This window comes from Nicotiana attenuata, chromosome 8 (assembly GCF_001879085.1).
Source record: "Nicotiana attenuata strain UT chromosome 8, NIATTr2, whole genome shotgun sequence".
Taxonomy (NCBI): domain Eukaryota; kingdom Viridiplantae; phylum Streptophyta; class Magnoliopsida; order Solanales; family Solanaceae; genus Nicotiana; species Nicotiana attenuata.
The window spans coordinates 38,985,212-39,003,779 of NC_031996.1; the positions used below are offsets into that span (position 1 = coordinate 38,985,212).

The following is an 18,568-nucleotide window of genomic DNA, read 5'->3' on the forward strand; positions in this document are numbered from 1 at the left end:
CTTGTGCTGTAAATAAGTCTAAACCTGATCAGTCGGTATCAAGAAGTATTGTCCAGACACAAACAGATGTTGAAACTACTCCTGCAGTTTTCACAGGGAGAAGGTGCCCTGCAGCTGTAAAACAGTCGCCGTATAGGAATGACTGGCAATCTGGTGTTAGTGCAGTTGGGGGATCCTCGAAAGTTATCAAAGGAAGATTTCCATTTGTAAATGACATTTCACTGGCTGTTGATTATAAGCTTACGACTGCATTCTCAAACTTTGTCGAAGCAAACATGCAATTGGGAGAGTGCATATTCCTTTCCATGTACTTTTGTTTTCACGTTTTCTTAATTTTTGTTGTTATATTTCTTATCCATATCTTCTTTTATACAAAATAGGGAAGTGTATTTACCTGGTGATCAAAAGCTAGAGCCTTGTTTTGACTTTGAAGTTGAACAGATTGATGATAAGACGTTTTTCCATACCTTAAACTATTCTGGCAGGCCGCTCTCTAGTTCGGTATGTGTACTGCTTTTTATTTTTGTTGTTGTAGTAGTTCATTCATATTGTTAGTGTTAGTCATGTTTTCTTCCTCTCTTTTTTGCAGCACTTGAATATTATATTTTACTATCTTAGGAAGAAGGCGAAATATGGAATTAATATGCCAATCAAAGTCACAACTACAGATACTCTTTTTAATAATATCATTCAAAGGGTTTTCACAGAATTTGTAAAAGGTGGGAAACAAGATCATTTGATTGATAGATCGGACGATATCATGGAGTACATGAAAGGATTTAGGATGCATTGCAACACTCCATGGCACCAGGTTGATCATGTCCTTTTTCCAATTAATTTGGCAGAAAACTGGCATTGGATATTGGGGTGTGTATCATTTCACAAGAGATGTTTTTACGTATATGACTCGCTACATAGTCGAAAGCACAAAAAAGCTATTCAAAATGTGACAGAGGCATATGCTGTGTTGATCCCCCTATTTCTAGTTAGTATTGAATTTTATAACCAAAGAAGTGACATTGTAGTACAAAATGGTCTACACATGGGAAAGAAGTTGACTGATCCTTTTGAGATTGAACTGATTACAAATCTGCCAACACAACAAAATTCGTAAGAATAGTTACTTTTTTTTCTTCATTCATATTAACATTTTCACTTCTAATTGATTTTTATATTCTATTCATTTGTTTTATTTCAGAGATTGTAGAGTATATGTTGCATGCTTTGCTGAGTATATTATTGAAGATCTTCCAATCTCTGTTGTCAATTTTGATGTGGATGGTCTTCGAGCTAGGTTTGGTATATTGTTGTGGCTCTATGGGAGGAACAAGCAGTTGCATGGCGAATCAGGTGAATCTGAGGCTCCAGTAGCACCTAAAAATACTCGTGGAAAGAAACGCAAGAAGTAGTATAGGTCTTTTTTTGGTTTTAGTTAATCGTAGCATGAAAACTTTGCAGGATTTTAATAGTTTTTGGTGAAGTATGGTATTTTGCATTATTAGATTGTAAAAATGCTAGCTTTTAAAAGTGTTTTCTAGCAATGCAATTGTAATAGTACTATATGTTGCTATAACTGTTTTAATGTCGGAATGTATCTTCAGTTTGTTTTATTAGGCTTTTCTTAGACTTCTTCCATAAAGTTGTTGGTTTATTAGGAGTGCCTTTCGGAGACAGAATTTTGTCAGCACTTGAAGTCAAGCCATTAGTGTAGAACATGGCTGTTACAGCAGCACTGTTAGTTCCCACTACTACTGCTATTTGTAGTAGGAGGAGCATTGTTAGTTCGCTGTAATACACCAGCAGAAGTTATTTTTGGAGGTGTTCAAAAAGAGGAACTATGTTGTTATTTTGTTGAAGAACAGGGCGAGCATTGATTTGAATGAGAAGAAATATTTTTAGAAAGTGAACTGGTTTTGAAATTATATTGAGAGTAGTTGTTAGTTGTAGTTGAATCTAAGAAAATCTGTGCATAATTTTCATCGCTGCACCAGTTGTATTCTGCAAAGATTTTGGTTCAGGTATATTAGTGCAGTAGAACTATATACCAATCAGGTATACTGATATACCATTTGGGTATTTGAGTACCTTTTTTTCCTGCAGCAACTAGATGTAAGTACTGACATGAGTTGCAAAGCGTGCGCATTTTGGGTATCACGTTGTATTTGGTGCACCATTTGTATTTTTGCGCATATTTTGTTTAAGCCATATTAGTGCAATATCACTATATACCAGTGAGGTATACAAATATACCATCTGGGTATCACCTTGTATTTATGTACCTGATGATGTACAATAACTGCATGTAAATGGCTTCCAATTTGTTATACTTCAATACAGACATGAGCTGCAAAGCGTGCCCATTTTTTTAACGATTTATGTACAAATGATGCATTTGCGGCACCACTTCTATTTCTGAACATATTTTGATACCAATAAGATAAACAGATATACCAATAAGGTATACAGATATACCACTTGGGTATCACATTTATATTTTAGCATCTTTTTTCCTGCAGCAACTAGATGTAAATGCATCCCACTTTTATATACTAAAATAGAAAATAAACAGATTCTTATTGAAAACACAAGTAGCCATATAAATTTGTTGCCAAAAAGTAATTTCGCAAAGAATCATCATACCAAATATATGTCTAGTGCAAGAAATGCATTTTATTTCTTTGCAATTCAAATGCTATGATTCTACGATATATGAGTTCTATAAAAACATTGAAGCATTATATCAATCTCTCTTTGGAATATTTCGGCATGTTCTCCGGTTGTGTCCTTTTCTCCCGCATAGTGCACATGTAACTGTATTTCCTTCCCAACCTCCTATGCCTCTCTTCTTTTTAGGTCTTCCTGGTTTGATTTGTCCTTTTGGTGGCAGTACCACCTGCGAAGAGACATGTTCTGGAATTTGCCACGTTGTTTCATCAGGCAATGGATTTACTGGTACCTCATATGTTTTCAGCAAGTAGTCTATGCTGTAGTAATCTGAGCAATACTTGTATGAATCCATATGGAATTTTTGTATAACTGCCATTGCATGTGGACATGGAATATCGTCTAGCTGAAACCTCCCACAAGTGCAGTTTTTTTCATGTAGGCGCACCACATTTCTTGTTTGGCCATCAATTACTAAATGTAAGAATTCAGTTGATGGCAACACCTAGTATAATTTTAATTAAGAAAAGTCATTAGCTATATGAAGTAATAGTATTTTTTTAAAACAATATTCAGTTGTTTAGTGAAATCACTAAGGTAAAAAAGTAAAACTACAATACATGCAGTATTTTTATGATTTTGAAAATGCATACCGTCATCGTCTGTGATAAGATAGTATTATCTGCCAATATTTTTTCATACTTTGCACCAATCTTCATAAATGATTCCACTGCATCCTTCCGATTGGTATAATTCCATTTTTGAATCAATGTTTTCATAAAGTCAAACAAATTCACAACTGGGAGGTCTCTTGCGTGCTTGTTTGCTGCATTTACTGATTCCGCAATATTCGATGTCATGGTCATGGTTCTATTTGCCTTGGAATACGCCCGGGACCATTTATCATATCCAATATCCATCAGGTATGTTTTCACTCTACTAGCAATAGCTTCTAACTTTGCCATATGCCTGTTGAATTCTTCAACAGTGTATGCTCTTGCTAATGCAAAATATACTTCTTTGATTTATTTTTGGCTCTTCCTGAAGTTTGTCTTTATGTTGTTCCACAGATGGAACATACATGCACAATGAGGGACTTCTGGATAGACAATTGAAGTTTCTTTCCATATACCATCATGCTGTCTGATACAATGCACATTCCCTCTCTTTGTCCATAGGTTTCTCTGAACTGCACGAAGAACCACTCCCACGATGCATTATTTTTCGAATCAACAATTGCATATGCGAGGGGTAGAATTTGTCCTGTAAACCCAAAGAACAAAATATCAATTACAACATACTATATTAATTTAGCATTTCATATAGTAGTATAGTCATAGGTAGGTGCAGCTGTGTAGAAAAATAACTATATACTCTGTTGGTATACTTGTATACCATACTGGTATCATATAATATTTGAAAATCATTTTTGTTTATTTAGCTGAATGTAATTGGATTGTACACACAATATTAATTTAGTATTTCATATAGTAGTATAGTCATAGGTAGGTGTAGGTATGTAGCAAAATAATTATATACTCTGTTGGTATACTTGTATACCATACTGGTATCATATAATATTTGAAAATCTTTTTTGTTTCTTTAACTGAATGTAATTGGATTGTATTCTTACACTCTGCGTCTTGCGTGGAAGCCCTGAGTATGGTCCCTCTATATGTTGACTTTAAAAAACTTGCATCAACTACAACTGTTGGCCTACATTAGACCCATCCTCTAATTGATGCATATATAGCTATGAATGCATACAAGAATCTCCCATCTCCTTCAGTGTGTAGTCGTGTCACTGATCCTGGGTTAACGTACTCTAACATATAAAGATATGTTGGCATTTTCTTGTATGACTCACTTGGTGTTCCTCTCAACAATTGCATTGTTTTTTCTTTTGATCTCCATGCTTACATGTAGCTTAAGTCCATACCATATGCTTTTTGGATGTCTCTCTGGATATCTGTTGGTGTATATATGGTTTTTGGGTCAACAAGTTTGTACAACAGCTACAACAAAAGCTGAGACAGCTTGCTTTTGTGAACAAAATCTCTTATCAGTTAAACAACTGTGGACAGAATTGAAATCCGTCACTTTGAAAAGATTTGATGCTTGCAGGCTTGATGCTTTAAGTCTCCAAGTGCATCTTTCATCCACGCATTCAAGGATATACCTGTTTATAATACAAATACAATTATGTATCATGTTTTATTGATAAAAAACACACACAAAAATTCGTACAATTATATACTCACATAGTATACTCATATAGCATACCTATATACTGTATTAGAATCATATTTGGCTGATAGAAACATAGACAAAGCAGCACAATTCTATACTCACATAGTATACTGATTTAGCATACATATATACTATATTGGTATTACGTTTTACTGATAATAACAAAGACAAACCAATACAGTTATATACTCGTATAGTATACTGATATAGCATACTTATATACTATACCAGTATCACTGATAAAAAATACAAACAAACCAATACAATTCCATACTCGCATAGTATACTGATTTAGAATACTTATATACTATATAGGTATCACATAGTTTTTTACTTGAAAACATGCAGACAAACCTTCTTGGGCATGACTTATTAACCCGATATTGACATTTTTCTCTAACGGCATATTGTTTCATAACGAGAGCCAGCAAGTTCTTGTATTTGTAAATTTGTCCTTTTTCAACATTTTGATGAAATTGATCATTTATGATGTTTGCATCATCAAGTTCTAAAATGGTGTCATCTCCTTCTTGCACATCAAACGTACTAATCATATCAGTGCTTTCAAATTGTGCAATTTCTGATGAAATTGGAGCAACATCGAAATTGGAGGTGCTTGCAGCTATAGTATTTTTAGCAAACGACACACACAGGGGAAGTGTTGTCATCCCTGCACTTGATTTTTTCAATTCCATGTAAATACTAACACTCATATCGCTGCAAATTGTAATTGGTGGATATCCTTGAGCAATGGCATACTGAATAACTATTGTGTTACTGTCCTTTTGCAGTTGATTTGCAATTTCTCTGAGAAGTTGTTCAAATTTCCAATAGGTCTTTATTAGAATTGCATCAACATGAAAATTTATGAAATTATTGTTATCATCCCATTCTCCACTATGCTGCAGCAGAATTGGTATATTTTCCATGATTCTGAATTTATTATCACTTTTACGTCCAAAATTGAATCTGAACAATGCAAATTTCAATAGTGTTGATGTCAAATATTGAATTTCAACAACAGATTTTTCGAAATCAAACCGCTAGATCTCCAGATCTCCAAACCGAGATTAGTATTTTCAGCTAAAAATTCAGAAGTTTGAGCGCTAAACTTCTGTAATACTTATAATTTTTGACATTCTGCTCTGCCAGCGAAATCAAAATCCGAAAACAACAGCGAAATCAAAATCTGAAAACAACAGCGAAATCAAAATCCGAAAACAAGATGCGAATCAGCATCTTCGATCTGTTTTTTCACACTTAGCGATCTTCAAATTAGGGGATGTCGGTGGAAATGTCAGTTTTGTGCGCTTATTTTCTGAAATTTTGAGCAGCTTTTGGGTTTTTATAGGTATGGCATTAAGCGTGGGGTAGTTATTTTGATATTCCCGTTTATTTATTAAATGAGTAGGAGATTGTAATTATTTAATGGGTAGAATTCTTTTATGGGTAGAGCAGGGTAAGTAGTTTCACTTTTATAGTTACTCCTGTCGTTTCCCCTTTTTTATAGTAAATATATGAGAGAAACGATAATCATTATCGTAAATGGTCGCAAATACGTTTTTTACTTTATTTTAAAAATTGAGTTGAAAAGACAGTTTAGGTATGAAAATCGTTGTGGCAATGTCTTTTCCCATATTGATTCATCCCTAACTCTTGGATAATCACAGATCAATTTAAATGCTAACTAATATTACGGAATTAAATTTCTTCGCTTGTACTCTGCCAACACTACTATATGAAGGTGCTTTAAGAAAGCACAACAACACGAAATTTTTGAGTGATTATCACTTCTAGTCATCCGAAAAAAATTAATGACAAACGGTAGCCACAAATTACAATTTTCATTTTATAGTCCAAAATTAATTCTAGCGACTAGCCACCGAAATTGACAAACCCAATTGTGATGACCCAAAAGGTCATCTTATGTTTTAGAACTCGATCCTGCACTCTTAAGCCTTAAAAATCTCATTTTATCCACCTCGATTTGCGTACAGAGTCCGAGCGTGTTCCGGAAAGCTTTTATGTTGAAAGTTGATGAAAATAAGAATTTTTGCCTTAAAAGTTGATTTTTTGTTGACTTCGGTCAACGTTTTGAGCAAACGGACCCGGATCCGTATTTTGACGGACTCGGTGGGTCCGTAATGAAATATGGGACCTAGGTGTATGCCCGGAATCGAATTCCGAGGTTCCTAGCTCGAGATATAAATTTTTTTTTGAAAAATTGAAAGTCTAAATCTAATGGTTTTTAAGAATTGATTGATGTTTGGCCTTGTTGATACCAGGTCCGTATTTTGGTTTCGGAGCACGATACAGGTCCAATATAATATTTATAACTTATCTCTAAAATTTGGTGAGAAACAGAATTGGTTTGACGTGATTCGACGTCCGGTTGTGAAGTTAGAACTTTTAAAGCTTTCTTGAAAATTCCATTCGATTTGGTGTTCAATTCGTAGTTCTAGGTGTTATTTTGGTGATTTGATCGTGCAAGCAAGTTTGTATGATATTTTAAGACTTGTGTGCATGTTTGGTTTGGAGCCCCGAGGGCTCGGGTGAGTTTCAGATAGGCTTCGGGATGTTTTGAACTTGGGAAAAATCTAATTTTTCTGCAGTCAGTGTTTTCTGATTTCCTTCAATGCTCGAAGCTACTCTCGCGAATGCAAAGTGTGAGCTGGGCTGGGGATGGTTTTATTCTACGCGAACGCGAGGCCATGGTCGCGAACGCGGAGCACTGGGGGGTCTGCTCTTCGCGAACGCGACATCAATACGCAAATGCGTAGAGTTATTGGAAGTGGGTTGGGAACCAGTGGGTTGTTCTACGCGAGCCAAGGCTCGCGAACGCGATGGCCAGGGGGCATAGACCATCGCGAACACGTGCAACCTTTCGCGAACGCGTAAGCCTTCTGGGCCGCTACCCTTCGCGAACGGGGCAGGCCCTTCGGGAACGTGAAGTAGACCTGCCCAGTTATTAAAAATAGAATCAAAAAACGGGACTTAAGCCATTCTTTCAAATTTTCAAAAGCTAGACGGCCTAGAGGTGATTCTCCCAAGCTAATTTCTTCCCCAAAATGTTGATAAGTGATTCTAAATCACTTTTTTTCAATTACCCATTGCATTTCATGAATTTTCAACCTAAAATCTAGAGTGTTCATGGTAGAATTAGGGGTTTTTTTGGTAGAAACTACGGATTTGAGAAAATGGGGATTTAGAACTCGAATTGAGGTCGGATTCCAAAACCAATTATATATCCGGGCTCGGGGCCGAATGGATAAATGCATTTTGGTCCGAACCTCCGCTTTTGACCAAGCGAGTCCGGGATCGATTTTTGAATTTTTTGGGGAATAGTTTAGGAAATCTAAATTTATGCATTGTAGTTGATCCCTTTAGCAATAATTGATGTTATCGAGTTAATTGTGACTAGATATGTCACGACCCAATTTAGGATCGTGACTGGCGCTTAGGAGCAAGTGTTCCCAAGTAAGCCTCATCGGTAATTTTACAGAAAATCGGACAGAGTTTTCCCTGTTTTTGGACCATTTCAAAAATCTCCCTGTCTCAAATCAGCAACCAAACATCCTAATAGCAATTCAAATGACAATGACGTTATCAATTAACCAAAATAAATATTTACCTTTAACAGTCCACTCACTAGCAACTAGAAATACTAAGAATAAGCTCAACATAAGTCTATAATAACAAAGACTACTCAAGACACTAAAAGAATAACCATGGAGCGACTCTAAGAGTTCTAAGAAAAGACCATAATAATTGATAAAATTCCCGCCCACGCGAACAAGTGCGAGGCTCACCAAGAACTATCAACATGTGCGCTCTAATTAACGAAATCCTCGCCCGCATCAACTGCTGTCTCCGTAAAAAAAATTGCGGGGAATGAATCGCTAGCTCAGTGAGTAATAACACTTAACCACAGCCGTTTTAATTGGGGACAAGTCAGAAAACATGCTAGTATATCAAATAGAAAATAACATAAGAATTCCCTTTCAGAAACAATAAATAATTTTCAGTCTCATCATGTTCTTCTTGTAGTATAATACACCTAACAATTCAGTAATAACCTCGGTAACCACTATATAATATCAATATTCATATTTTGGGAGGTTTCAATGAACGGATCATGTAATCGGTATAACTGTGGACTTCTTCACAAGAAGTCAAATATAACGGTAGTCCCTACTCGAGGGAAATCGGTGACAGTATGCTAGTTCTACCTTCCCACTAGCGAGGGCTATAACTGTACTCTGTAGTCGGTAAAAACAAGGTGCACCAGGTCTAACGAACCCGCCGTTAGCTACGGGATCCTAAAGTCTACTCCCATTTATACTTGTCTCTGTATCCGTATATACTCATAAAAAAATATTTTAAAACAATATAGGGCATTTTGATTCTTATCAAACCATGAAATTTCATTTCGATAACTAAGTAAATTCAAGTAACGGTAAAATATATGTGATGACAGCAAGAATATTCAAAACAACGGTAATCATGTCAAATAACTAATTCGGTATCATATCGAGTAAAAGACTTGTCCACATGCAACTCAAAATAATCAGAAACATATTCATATTAAAAATCATGTGTAAATAATGCAAGTTATGAAAATACAAATTGCGGTAAGATAGTAACTCACAGTACTCGTGCCCAAATTCCAAATACTTCACCTCGAGCAATTCGCACAACTTCCTCCAATTCAATCTATAATTACATAATATCGGTCTCATGTTAATTTCTATGTTTAGGCTAATTCATAGCTAATTTAGAATACCCAACTCTCGAGGTTCCATATTAGACTCTTAATTCAGCGAATTATATTTACCCACATATGAGTAATTACTAATTTATCAACTCAACCTATTCATATAATTTATTAATCCAATTTCATAAAGTTCTATTGATTCTTTAGGAAGAAAATTCTCAATTGTGTGAATGAACTAGTGGAATTTATATTACTTAGTAGAATCTTCCAAATCATGAGAATCAAAATTAAAATCTACCAGAAGAAGAAGTTCAAATAATACCCGTAAAACACAATTAGTGCTTAAAATTCCTCAACAGTTATAGCTATGATTCCAACGCAGTGCACCAACTTCTTCCCTCGTTTTTGTTTGATTTTTTCCTCTCCCGTTTGAAGCTTTCACGTTTCTAGCAGAAAGCTTTGCTTAAAGCTTTCTAAACCCTTAAAACTTTGGCAGATATGTTAATGGGCTTCGGCCTTTTTTTTTCAATTCTTACTTTTTTTTATTTTTTTTTATAGTTAGTTTATTATTACTACTATTTGCTAATGACCAATTCACCCTTATAAAATAGGGTATTACAAGATATGAGTGGTTTGGAGGTGGATACTAGAGGAAAACGGTAATTGAGCATTGAGTAACCCGTGGAGCAAGGTAAGTGTTGTGTCTAACTTTGACTCGAGGGATTAGGAACCCTTGACTTATTTGTTATATGAAATCCATGTGAATGGCGTATACGTGAGGTGACGAGTACTGATCGCTGCCAACTCCGCACTACTAATAAGTAGCAAGAGAGGGTCGCAATAGCTTTTACCCGATCTTGGATCGGGATCGATATCCACAGAGAGCTAGAATTGGAATCGAGTATCTATCTAGTTTAGGATTGCGTATGTGTTCTTAGTTGCAATTCTCATCATTTTTGGGGTTTTCTTTATAATTCTACTTTTAACAAACTACAAATTGTAAATTAAGCTAAGAGTTAAATGCTACGGGTTGTTCAAATAGTTTAAAGGGCACTAGGGTAATGACTACCGCCTAGGTGGTCAATTGACGGGTACTTGAATCTAAGGCACGTTTGACATAATTGGGGAGTATGATATAACCGTTGCACAACTTTACCCACTCTACACCTCTCGGTGGTTCGAGTGATTTTGCCCGAATTGGCTTTCTCAAGACCAATTGGGTATGCCAATTTGCACAAGCAACTTAGAGTTCAATTCGGGTATTACTCTCTCGAGGTTTAACCCTTTAATTGGGGCTATCAATCTCTTGAGTACGCCCCAATTCATTGTTGGACCAATTTCGAAGACTTAGGCTCTCTTTCTCAAGAGGAACTCAAGTCAACTCAACACAAACTAGTGTTTGCAACCACTAATTCAGAAATTAACCATGAAATTGGCCCAAATAACAAACACTCATAGTCAATTTATCCCTAAATTACAAGACTCATCAATTACCCACACTAGGGTTGAGCCATAACCCTAGCTATGGGGTCTAGCTACTCATATTCAAAGAAGAAAAACAAGAAATAGAAGAAGGTAAACACATCTTAATTAATTGCTAAGCTAAATACAAAGATTCAATGATGAAAAGTAAGTAAAAATGCCCAAAATGGCTAAGAAAAGTCAACCCACGAGCGCAGCTGATGTATTACAATATCTGATGCCCTAAAAATGGAAAAAGAATCTATTAATATTAAGCTGAAAAATTTGGACAAAAATGCCCCTGCGGGGTTAGTGTGGACCGCACAAAATGGACCGCGGTCCGCACTGGGACTTGACTTCAAAAATATCACTCTCTGGACTTGGGCTCCGCGGACCGCACAGAATTGACTGCGGCCGTGGAGGCTTCTAGTGCGGTCCGCACAAACTCGACTGCGGACCGCATTGGCTTGAAAACTTCATTTTGCAGCTTCTCTGAATCTTGGCTCTGGGGACCGCACAGAATGGTAGTGCGGCCGCATTGCCTTCAGTGCAGACCGCACAAAGCCTAGTGCGGCCGCACTGCCTTAATGCCTGAAATACCAGCTCTCTGAATCTCCCAGTGCGGCCGCACTGGGCCTGTTCTGCTTGAGCTTGACTTGTCTTTGGCACTTGTGCAAGTTTCACTCATTTTGAGCCGATCTTTGATATTTTGTCACTTTGTTGATCAAACCTGCAATCAAACACAACTTGTGAACCTTTTGGGACTATTTTGTAAGAATATTTGATCAAAGCATAAGCAAGAAGGAGTATAAAATGCGTCAAAATCTCTAGTTATCAACTCCCCCAAACTTAAGCTTTTGCTTGTCCTCAAGCAAACAAAATAAGACCCACCCCTTAAGAGAATGCCCAAGAAAAATTTCAGCAGCCCTAACCTAACCTCAACTAGCCTCAATTGGGACTAACAATTGCCCTCAATACACATGAATCATTAATACATTAACTCTTTTAAAACACCATGGATCAAGTGCGCCACAAGAGTATCAAGAATTTACTCAACACATCAAAGAACTCTTTTCTATTACTTTGGTCATTGTGGAACCCAAACTCACACATCCTCAACTCTCCTTAAGCAATCCTCACCTTTAAGATAGTGGCACTCAGAACGAGGATAATAGGAATTCACTCATCTCTCTCAAGAAAAAGCCACAAGTCCGGCTCTAGGTACCATATGCTTTCCCCTTATGTGAGTATCTACTAATGTAAGCTTCATTCAACTCAAGATCATATAGGGCTTTTGTGGAGACATTGTGAAGGCTTTTGGTTCAGGGTAGGAAATGTTTTAGTCTAAGTATGTTCCATCTTCCCTTAAGCACTTTTTTTGATTCATTTGGCATCCATTCACTTATTTCTTTGAGTCATTTCACTTCTTTCTAAGGGGTTAGAGAGACACATTGTCACTCCTTCGTATGCATTTCAAACATTTTCTCCTTTTTCAACTTTCCACGCCTTTCATTCTTTGCTTTTCTTTGAATCCCTTTTTATTCTTTTTCACATTGAACTTTCTTTTTGACTTTTTGCTTTTCTTTCTTTTTCATTGCCTTTCCTTTTCTTTATTTTTGTGCCTTTTTACCACTTCGTTGCAATCCTCATCTCTCCCCCCAAAATAATACTTTTGCCATGTGCTAAAGGAAAGATCGGGTGTCAAGAGAGGGTATCTTTTAAAACGGGTATAGGCTTGTATCATGGTTCTTGAAAGAAAAAGGTCTAAGGCTCAAAAGGGTTAACTAGGTATCTTGTTATTGGTAGGCTATGGAATTATTCAAACTATCATTTGGATCAAGGAGAGCCTATAATCATGTCTCAAGTCAAAATTCACTTATGATTTCGCCTCAACAAACACTCAGGGCAAGTTCTAGACCAATGGCTCGGGACTTGGGCTTGCAATTCAATTACTCACCACACAAGCTATGGGATTGCTAAAGACACAGAGTCGGGGGCCCACAACGACCATAGATAAGATTTAAGCTCAAAATGGTCCCGAAAAACCACTTGATGATTATCGGCCAACACAAGAGTCTAAAGTTCACAACTTTCACCACCCTCAACACAACAAATTGTCTTTGACCATAAGATCAAAGGCAAATGTGCTAGGCCCAAGTGAAGCTTTGCTCGAGGCACCCTTAACTACTAACTACTAAAAACAAAAAGAAAAACGGACTCAAACCCTTAAGAAGGTTGTCACGCCATCTATCATTGAGAAGAGCCACCCGGTTCACACAACACTCCACCTTTGGAAAGAACCGTGGTATTAAGAAAACCAAATGCTTATTGCAAACTTCAAAAACGAAAATCTACAAATCACAAATAAGAAGCTAAAAAAGAAATTTTTTTGCGGAAAATAGAATGAATATATACAAGAGGGGATTTGAATATATAATGGATGGGATGAATATATACAATGTGATATAACTTTATATACAGACCCAAAGTAAAATAAAAATGCGATAAATGTAACGAAATATCAAAATTATATACAGACCAAAGATAAAAAGATAAAGAAAGCATAAAAATGTATCAAATATATATACAATCATCCAAATGAATAGTAGGGCCTACCCACTCAAATGAAAGTTGGCATTGTCCCTAATGCCAACTAGTCTAAATAAAGCATCAAAAGATAAGAGGGAAGGGATATAGAAGACTCCATAAGGCCCGTTTGTCTGCATAGGGTCATGTGTGGTCCCTGGGTCCTCTGTGTGCTCGGGAACCTCAGACTGGTCCCCTGTGGCCTGCTGCTCAGCTACTGGGACCTGGGCCTGGACCTGGACAGGCTCTGGAACTGGTACATCCTGTGGCTGACTGGAGGAAGTCTCCGGTGGGTCTGCCAACTGGATGATAGCATCATCAGCTCTAGGAATCATCCTCGTCCTCTTGGGAGGCCTCTGAGACTGCTCCGGTCTGGATGAACTGCTGGGGCTGGGTCCTGGAGCAATAAATCTAAAGGCAGGTTATCTGCCTTCAGTCTGTCTATATCTGCTCTCAACTCCTTCACGGACTCTTTGGAGGCCCGTGTCTTCCTCAACTTCTTGTGCTCCCGAGCAAGCTCCTTGAGAGCCTTGCTATGTGAATCAACTGCCTTGGAGAGCGCTGCCTGAGTGTCAAGGATCTTCTTCTGGTTGTCAAGTATCTCCTTGAGCGCATCCTCTATCGACTGTGGAACCTACGGAGCTGGAGGTGCCGACTGAGCCTCTACCACAGTGGTGAGTGAGGACAAATTGGATGAGGCAGTTTGCATCCAGTTGTTTATGCTAAGAAGCGCCTGGCTCAGTCGGTGANTAATGTGAATGGACCGGCAGGAGTGGCTGTGGATGTGGAAGGACCGGGAGGGACATCTGTGAAAGTGGAGGTCGGCTCAGCAGGAGGCACTACCACAACTGACTCTTCAGACTGGCCAATTGTAGTCGTAGTTGTACCCTTGAAGTTCTTGCTCTTGGGGTTATCATCCCCCTGCATGATGTACCACGAGAAAGGGGTCTTCGCTTTGACTTTGACATCGGATGGCCTCTTTTCTACCTTCAAGTCCCGGAAGTACATAGTGAGGGTGCTGGGGAAAGGATAGTTCCGATCATACTCCACACCCACTATAGTGATAGTCCGGGACATCACATTCCCCACATTTATGGGGTACCCCGCCATAATAGAAGCAACCAACACAGCTCGGTGGAGAGGTACGGAGTTGTCATGAGTGGTAGGGTCCAACCGGCTGCAAACAAAAGTCTCCCACCCCCGTGCCTCAAACTTCAGACTCCGTCTCAGAATACGGACTCCAGCAGTCAACCAGTCCGGGGTGGTACCTGGGATTGCCAGGTATTTTGCCAACCATGGACGAACCTCTTCACCCATTGCCATCTTTGCCATGTATAAGGTCTCGTCCTCCTCATTGAAGCCAAGGTATTCATTGAGGTACTTCCCTTCAAATAACACTTTCAGATTCCGAACGTTGGTCACTTTGGAGCCCTTTTTGATGTGGGCTACATTGCAGTAAAACTCTTTGACCATGTGTTCGTTGGCATCCACACACTCTTCTAGGAAATGTTCCCAGCCCACTCTAGTCCTAAACTGTATCTGAACGTTGGGGTTGTGGGGTAATAGGTCTCTATCAATGAAGCTCCTCTCCGGAATCAGCTTTCTCACCGGCCACCACTCCCGAAATTTGTGATACGCCACCTCACTAATAAATCTATCACGCCAAACCTCCGGCTTCCTTGTTCTATCAACACCCCCAACCCTTGGTTCTCCTCCTTCTGCTACCTCTTCATCTCCCTCTACTTCCTCCTCAGCACCTACTGCACCCTCTCCAGATACTGAAGCAGTGGGAGAGGAGGAGTATTCCCCACTACCTGCTGCTGAGCCCTCAGACGACTCAGAAATGACATGTGTTGGTGCTTGGGCAGCGGGTGATGGTGGAGGAGTGTCTCTTAGCCTAGGTCTCTCAGGCCAGTCTTCCATGTATTCTGACACGGAGTCCGAAGAAATATCCCTTTATGGTTCATACTCACTCCCCGAGGAATGAGAAGCAGCTCTGTCAGCAGCTTTGATTAGTTTTCTTGTCCTTTTAATGTTTTCCCGAGCTTGGGGAGTGAGTTTTATCATTTTCTTCTTCCTTCCCCGGGAGGATTCTCCTCTGCCCGGTTGTTTACTACGTTGTCTCACCATTGTCTGCAATTACAATTCAAATAACTTGTTAGTATCAGTAGTCTCAGATAAAACAGTGTTGCAGAACAGAATGAAATTGTTGCAGACATGTTGCAGAAAATAGCCCAGTGCGGACCGCACAAAATGGTGTGCGGCCGCACAGGGACCGGTACGGACCGCACAAAATCAACCACGGTCCGCACAGGTGTGGGATTCAGAAACCCATCCTCTCTATCTTGGCAGTGCGGACTGCACAAAATGGTAGTGCGGTCGCACAGGGGCCAGTGCGGTCCACACAAAATGTTAGTGCCGCTGCACTTCGCAAAGTTCAGCTTCCCAGACTTCAACAGTGCGGTCCGCACAAAATGGTAGTGCGGACCGCACAGAATTGACTGCGGTCCGCACTGGGTGCCCGGTTGAGGCACTAAATTAGGGTTCATGATTTTTGCTTTTAGGCTCAATTTTTCCTCCTAATTAGTGTCTCTACATGATTGCCCAGTCTATTTAACTAACTAATTCAACATGAATCCAAAATTTAACTAACTAACCTAAGTAATTGAAGAAAAATGCGAGAATCAAAGAAGAGGAGCAGGAAAATCGAAAAGTAACGGAAATTAACTAAATTAAACAAGTAAAAGTAAAATGAGGGTACCAGATAATGAGATGAAATGAAGAATTACGGTTCCAAGCAGTTAATTACGAGGGAATAGAGTGATGAACAGTGTTTAAGTGCTTCTGAGTTTCAAATTTGCGAAAAGAGTAAAAGGAGGGCCTCAGGCCCTATTTATAGAAAAGGACCTAGGGCCCGGTCTCACCTACCAGTGCGGACCGCACAAAATGGACCGCGGTCCGCACTACAATGTTTTGTTCAAGCTTGAGAAGGCAACGCTCTGCGGTCCACAAATGGACTGCGGCCGCAGAGGTCCACCGCGGACCGCACAAAATGGAGTGCAGCCGCGGTGGCAAACTTCAGAGAGTTATCACATCACCCTTTACCAGTGCGGTCCGCACAAAATTGTAGTGCGGCCGCACTGGCAACTTCAGAGACTTGTGCATTTTTTCAATTATGTCCTGCACTGCATCAACTCAATCCTGTAACATCTCACAACCAGTTAGCCCAAAAATCAATCCTACACTACAATGAAAATCAAATAAAAACAAGAAGAAAAACACATGGGTTGCTTCCCAAGAAGCGCCTGATTTAACGTTGCGGCACGACGCATGTTACCATCCAATCATTTGAAATGAACAACAGCCACCACATGGCTATCATCAAACTTTCCCAAATAGTGCTTGACTCTATGCCCATTCACTCTAAAATCTTCCCCACTTTTGTTATTCAAATCAAGAATACCAAACGGGGTCACACACACTACTTCAAATGGTCCACTCCACTTTGATTTCAGCTTTCCCGGGAACAACATTAGTCGAGAATTGAATAAGAGCACCAAATCTCCCACCTTGAACTCCTTGCCCTGAGTGTATTTGTCATGAAGGTATTTCATTTTATCCTTATACAAGGACGAACTAGAATAGGCATGGAACCTAAATTCATCAAGCTCATTGAGTTGCTCCGCCCGAAGATTAGCAACTATATCCCAATCAAGATTCAACTTCTTCAAGGCCCACATGGCCTTATGCTCCAACTCCACTGGTAAATGACATGCTTTTCCAAACACCAAACGGTACGGCGACATACCAATTGGGGTCTTGTAAGCGGTCCGGTAAGCCAGAGAGCATCATCTAACTTTTTAGACCAATCGGTCCTATTGGCATTGACGGTTTTGGACAAAATGCTCTTGATTTCCCTGTTAGACACTTCAACCTGGCCACTTGCTTGAGGATGATAAGGTGTAGACACTTCGTGGTTGACACCATACATGGAAAGCAAGGCAACAAAAGCTCTATTACAAAAATGCGATCCTCCATCACTAATAATTTCCCGAGGTATACCAAACCTGCTGAAATGCTCTTCTTCAGAAATGCCACCACACTCTTAGCTTAATTGTTGGGCAAGGCCATGGCCTCGACCCATTTTGAGACATAATCAACCGCTACAAGAATGTAAGTGTTTCCACACGAGCTTATAAAAGGGCCCATAAAATCGATACCCCAGACATCAAAGATATCAACTTCAAGAATTCTGTTTAGAGGCATCTCGTCTTTCTTGGAAATCCCGCCCGCTCGTTGACATTGATCACACCTTTTTACTAGATCACTTTCATCTTTGAACAAGGTTGGCCAATAAAAACCACAACTTAGAACTTTCGAAGACGTCCTTGCCCCACCATGATGGCCGCCATAGGGGGAGGAATGACAAGCCTCTAGGATGCTAAATTGCTCCTCCTCAGGTACACACCTCCGGATCACTCCGTCGGTGCAGATCTTGAACAAGTATGGCTCGTCCCAATAGAAGTCCAGACTATCCCGTTTGAGCTTCTTCTTTTGGTTAGAAGAGAGCTCACACGGGATGATGCCAGTCACAAGGAAATTAGCAATGTCCGCAAACCATGGCATATCACACATCGACACAGAAAGTAGTTGCTCATCGGGGAATGTATCATTGATCTCTAGGCCAACACACGGCCTTCCTTCCTCCTCCAAGCGGGACAAATGATCCGCCACTTGGTTTTCACTACCTTTCCAGTCCACTATCTCCAAATCAAACTCTTGAAGTGATAAGACCCATCGCATCAGTCTAGCTTTGGAGTCTTTCTTTGTCATCAAATATCTAAGAGCTGCATGATCGGTGTGCACTATGACTTTGGCTCCCATAAGATATGG

The 18,568-nt window shown here is 39.3% G+C and overlaps 1 protein-coding gene across 1 annotated transcript; it reads right to left on the reverse strand.

Annotated features, from left to right (window-relative positions):
* LOC109231669 lies at nucleotides 1,579-3,629 on the reverse strand. Its single transcript, XM_019397312.1, has 4 exons — nucleotides 3,318-3,629; nucleotides 2,891-3,169; nucleotides 2,280-2,344; nucleotides 1,579-1,786 (listed from the first exon to the last, which is right to left on the reverse strand). Exons 1-4 carry the CDS (start codon nucleotides 3,627-3,629, stop codon nucleotides 1,579-1,581), a joined length of 864 nt encoding a protein of 287 aa, XP_019252857.1.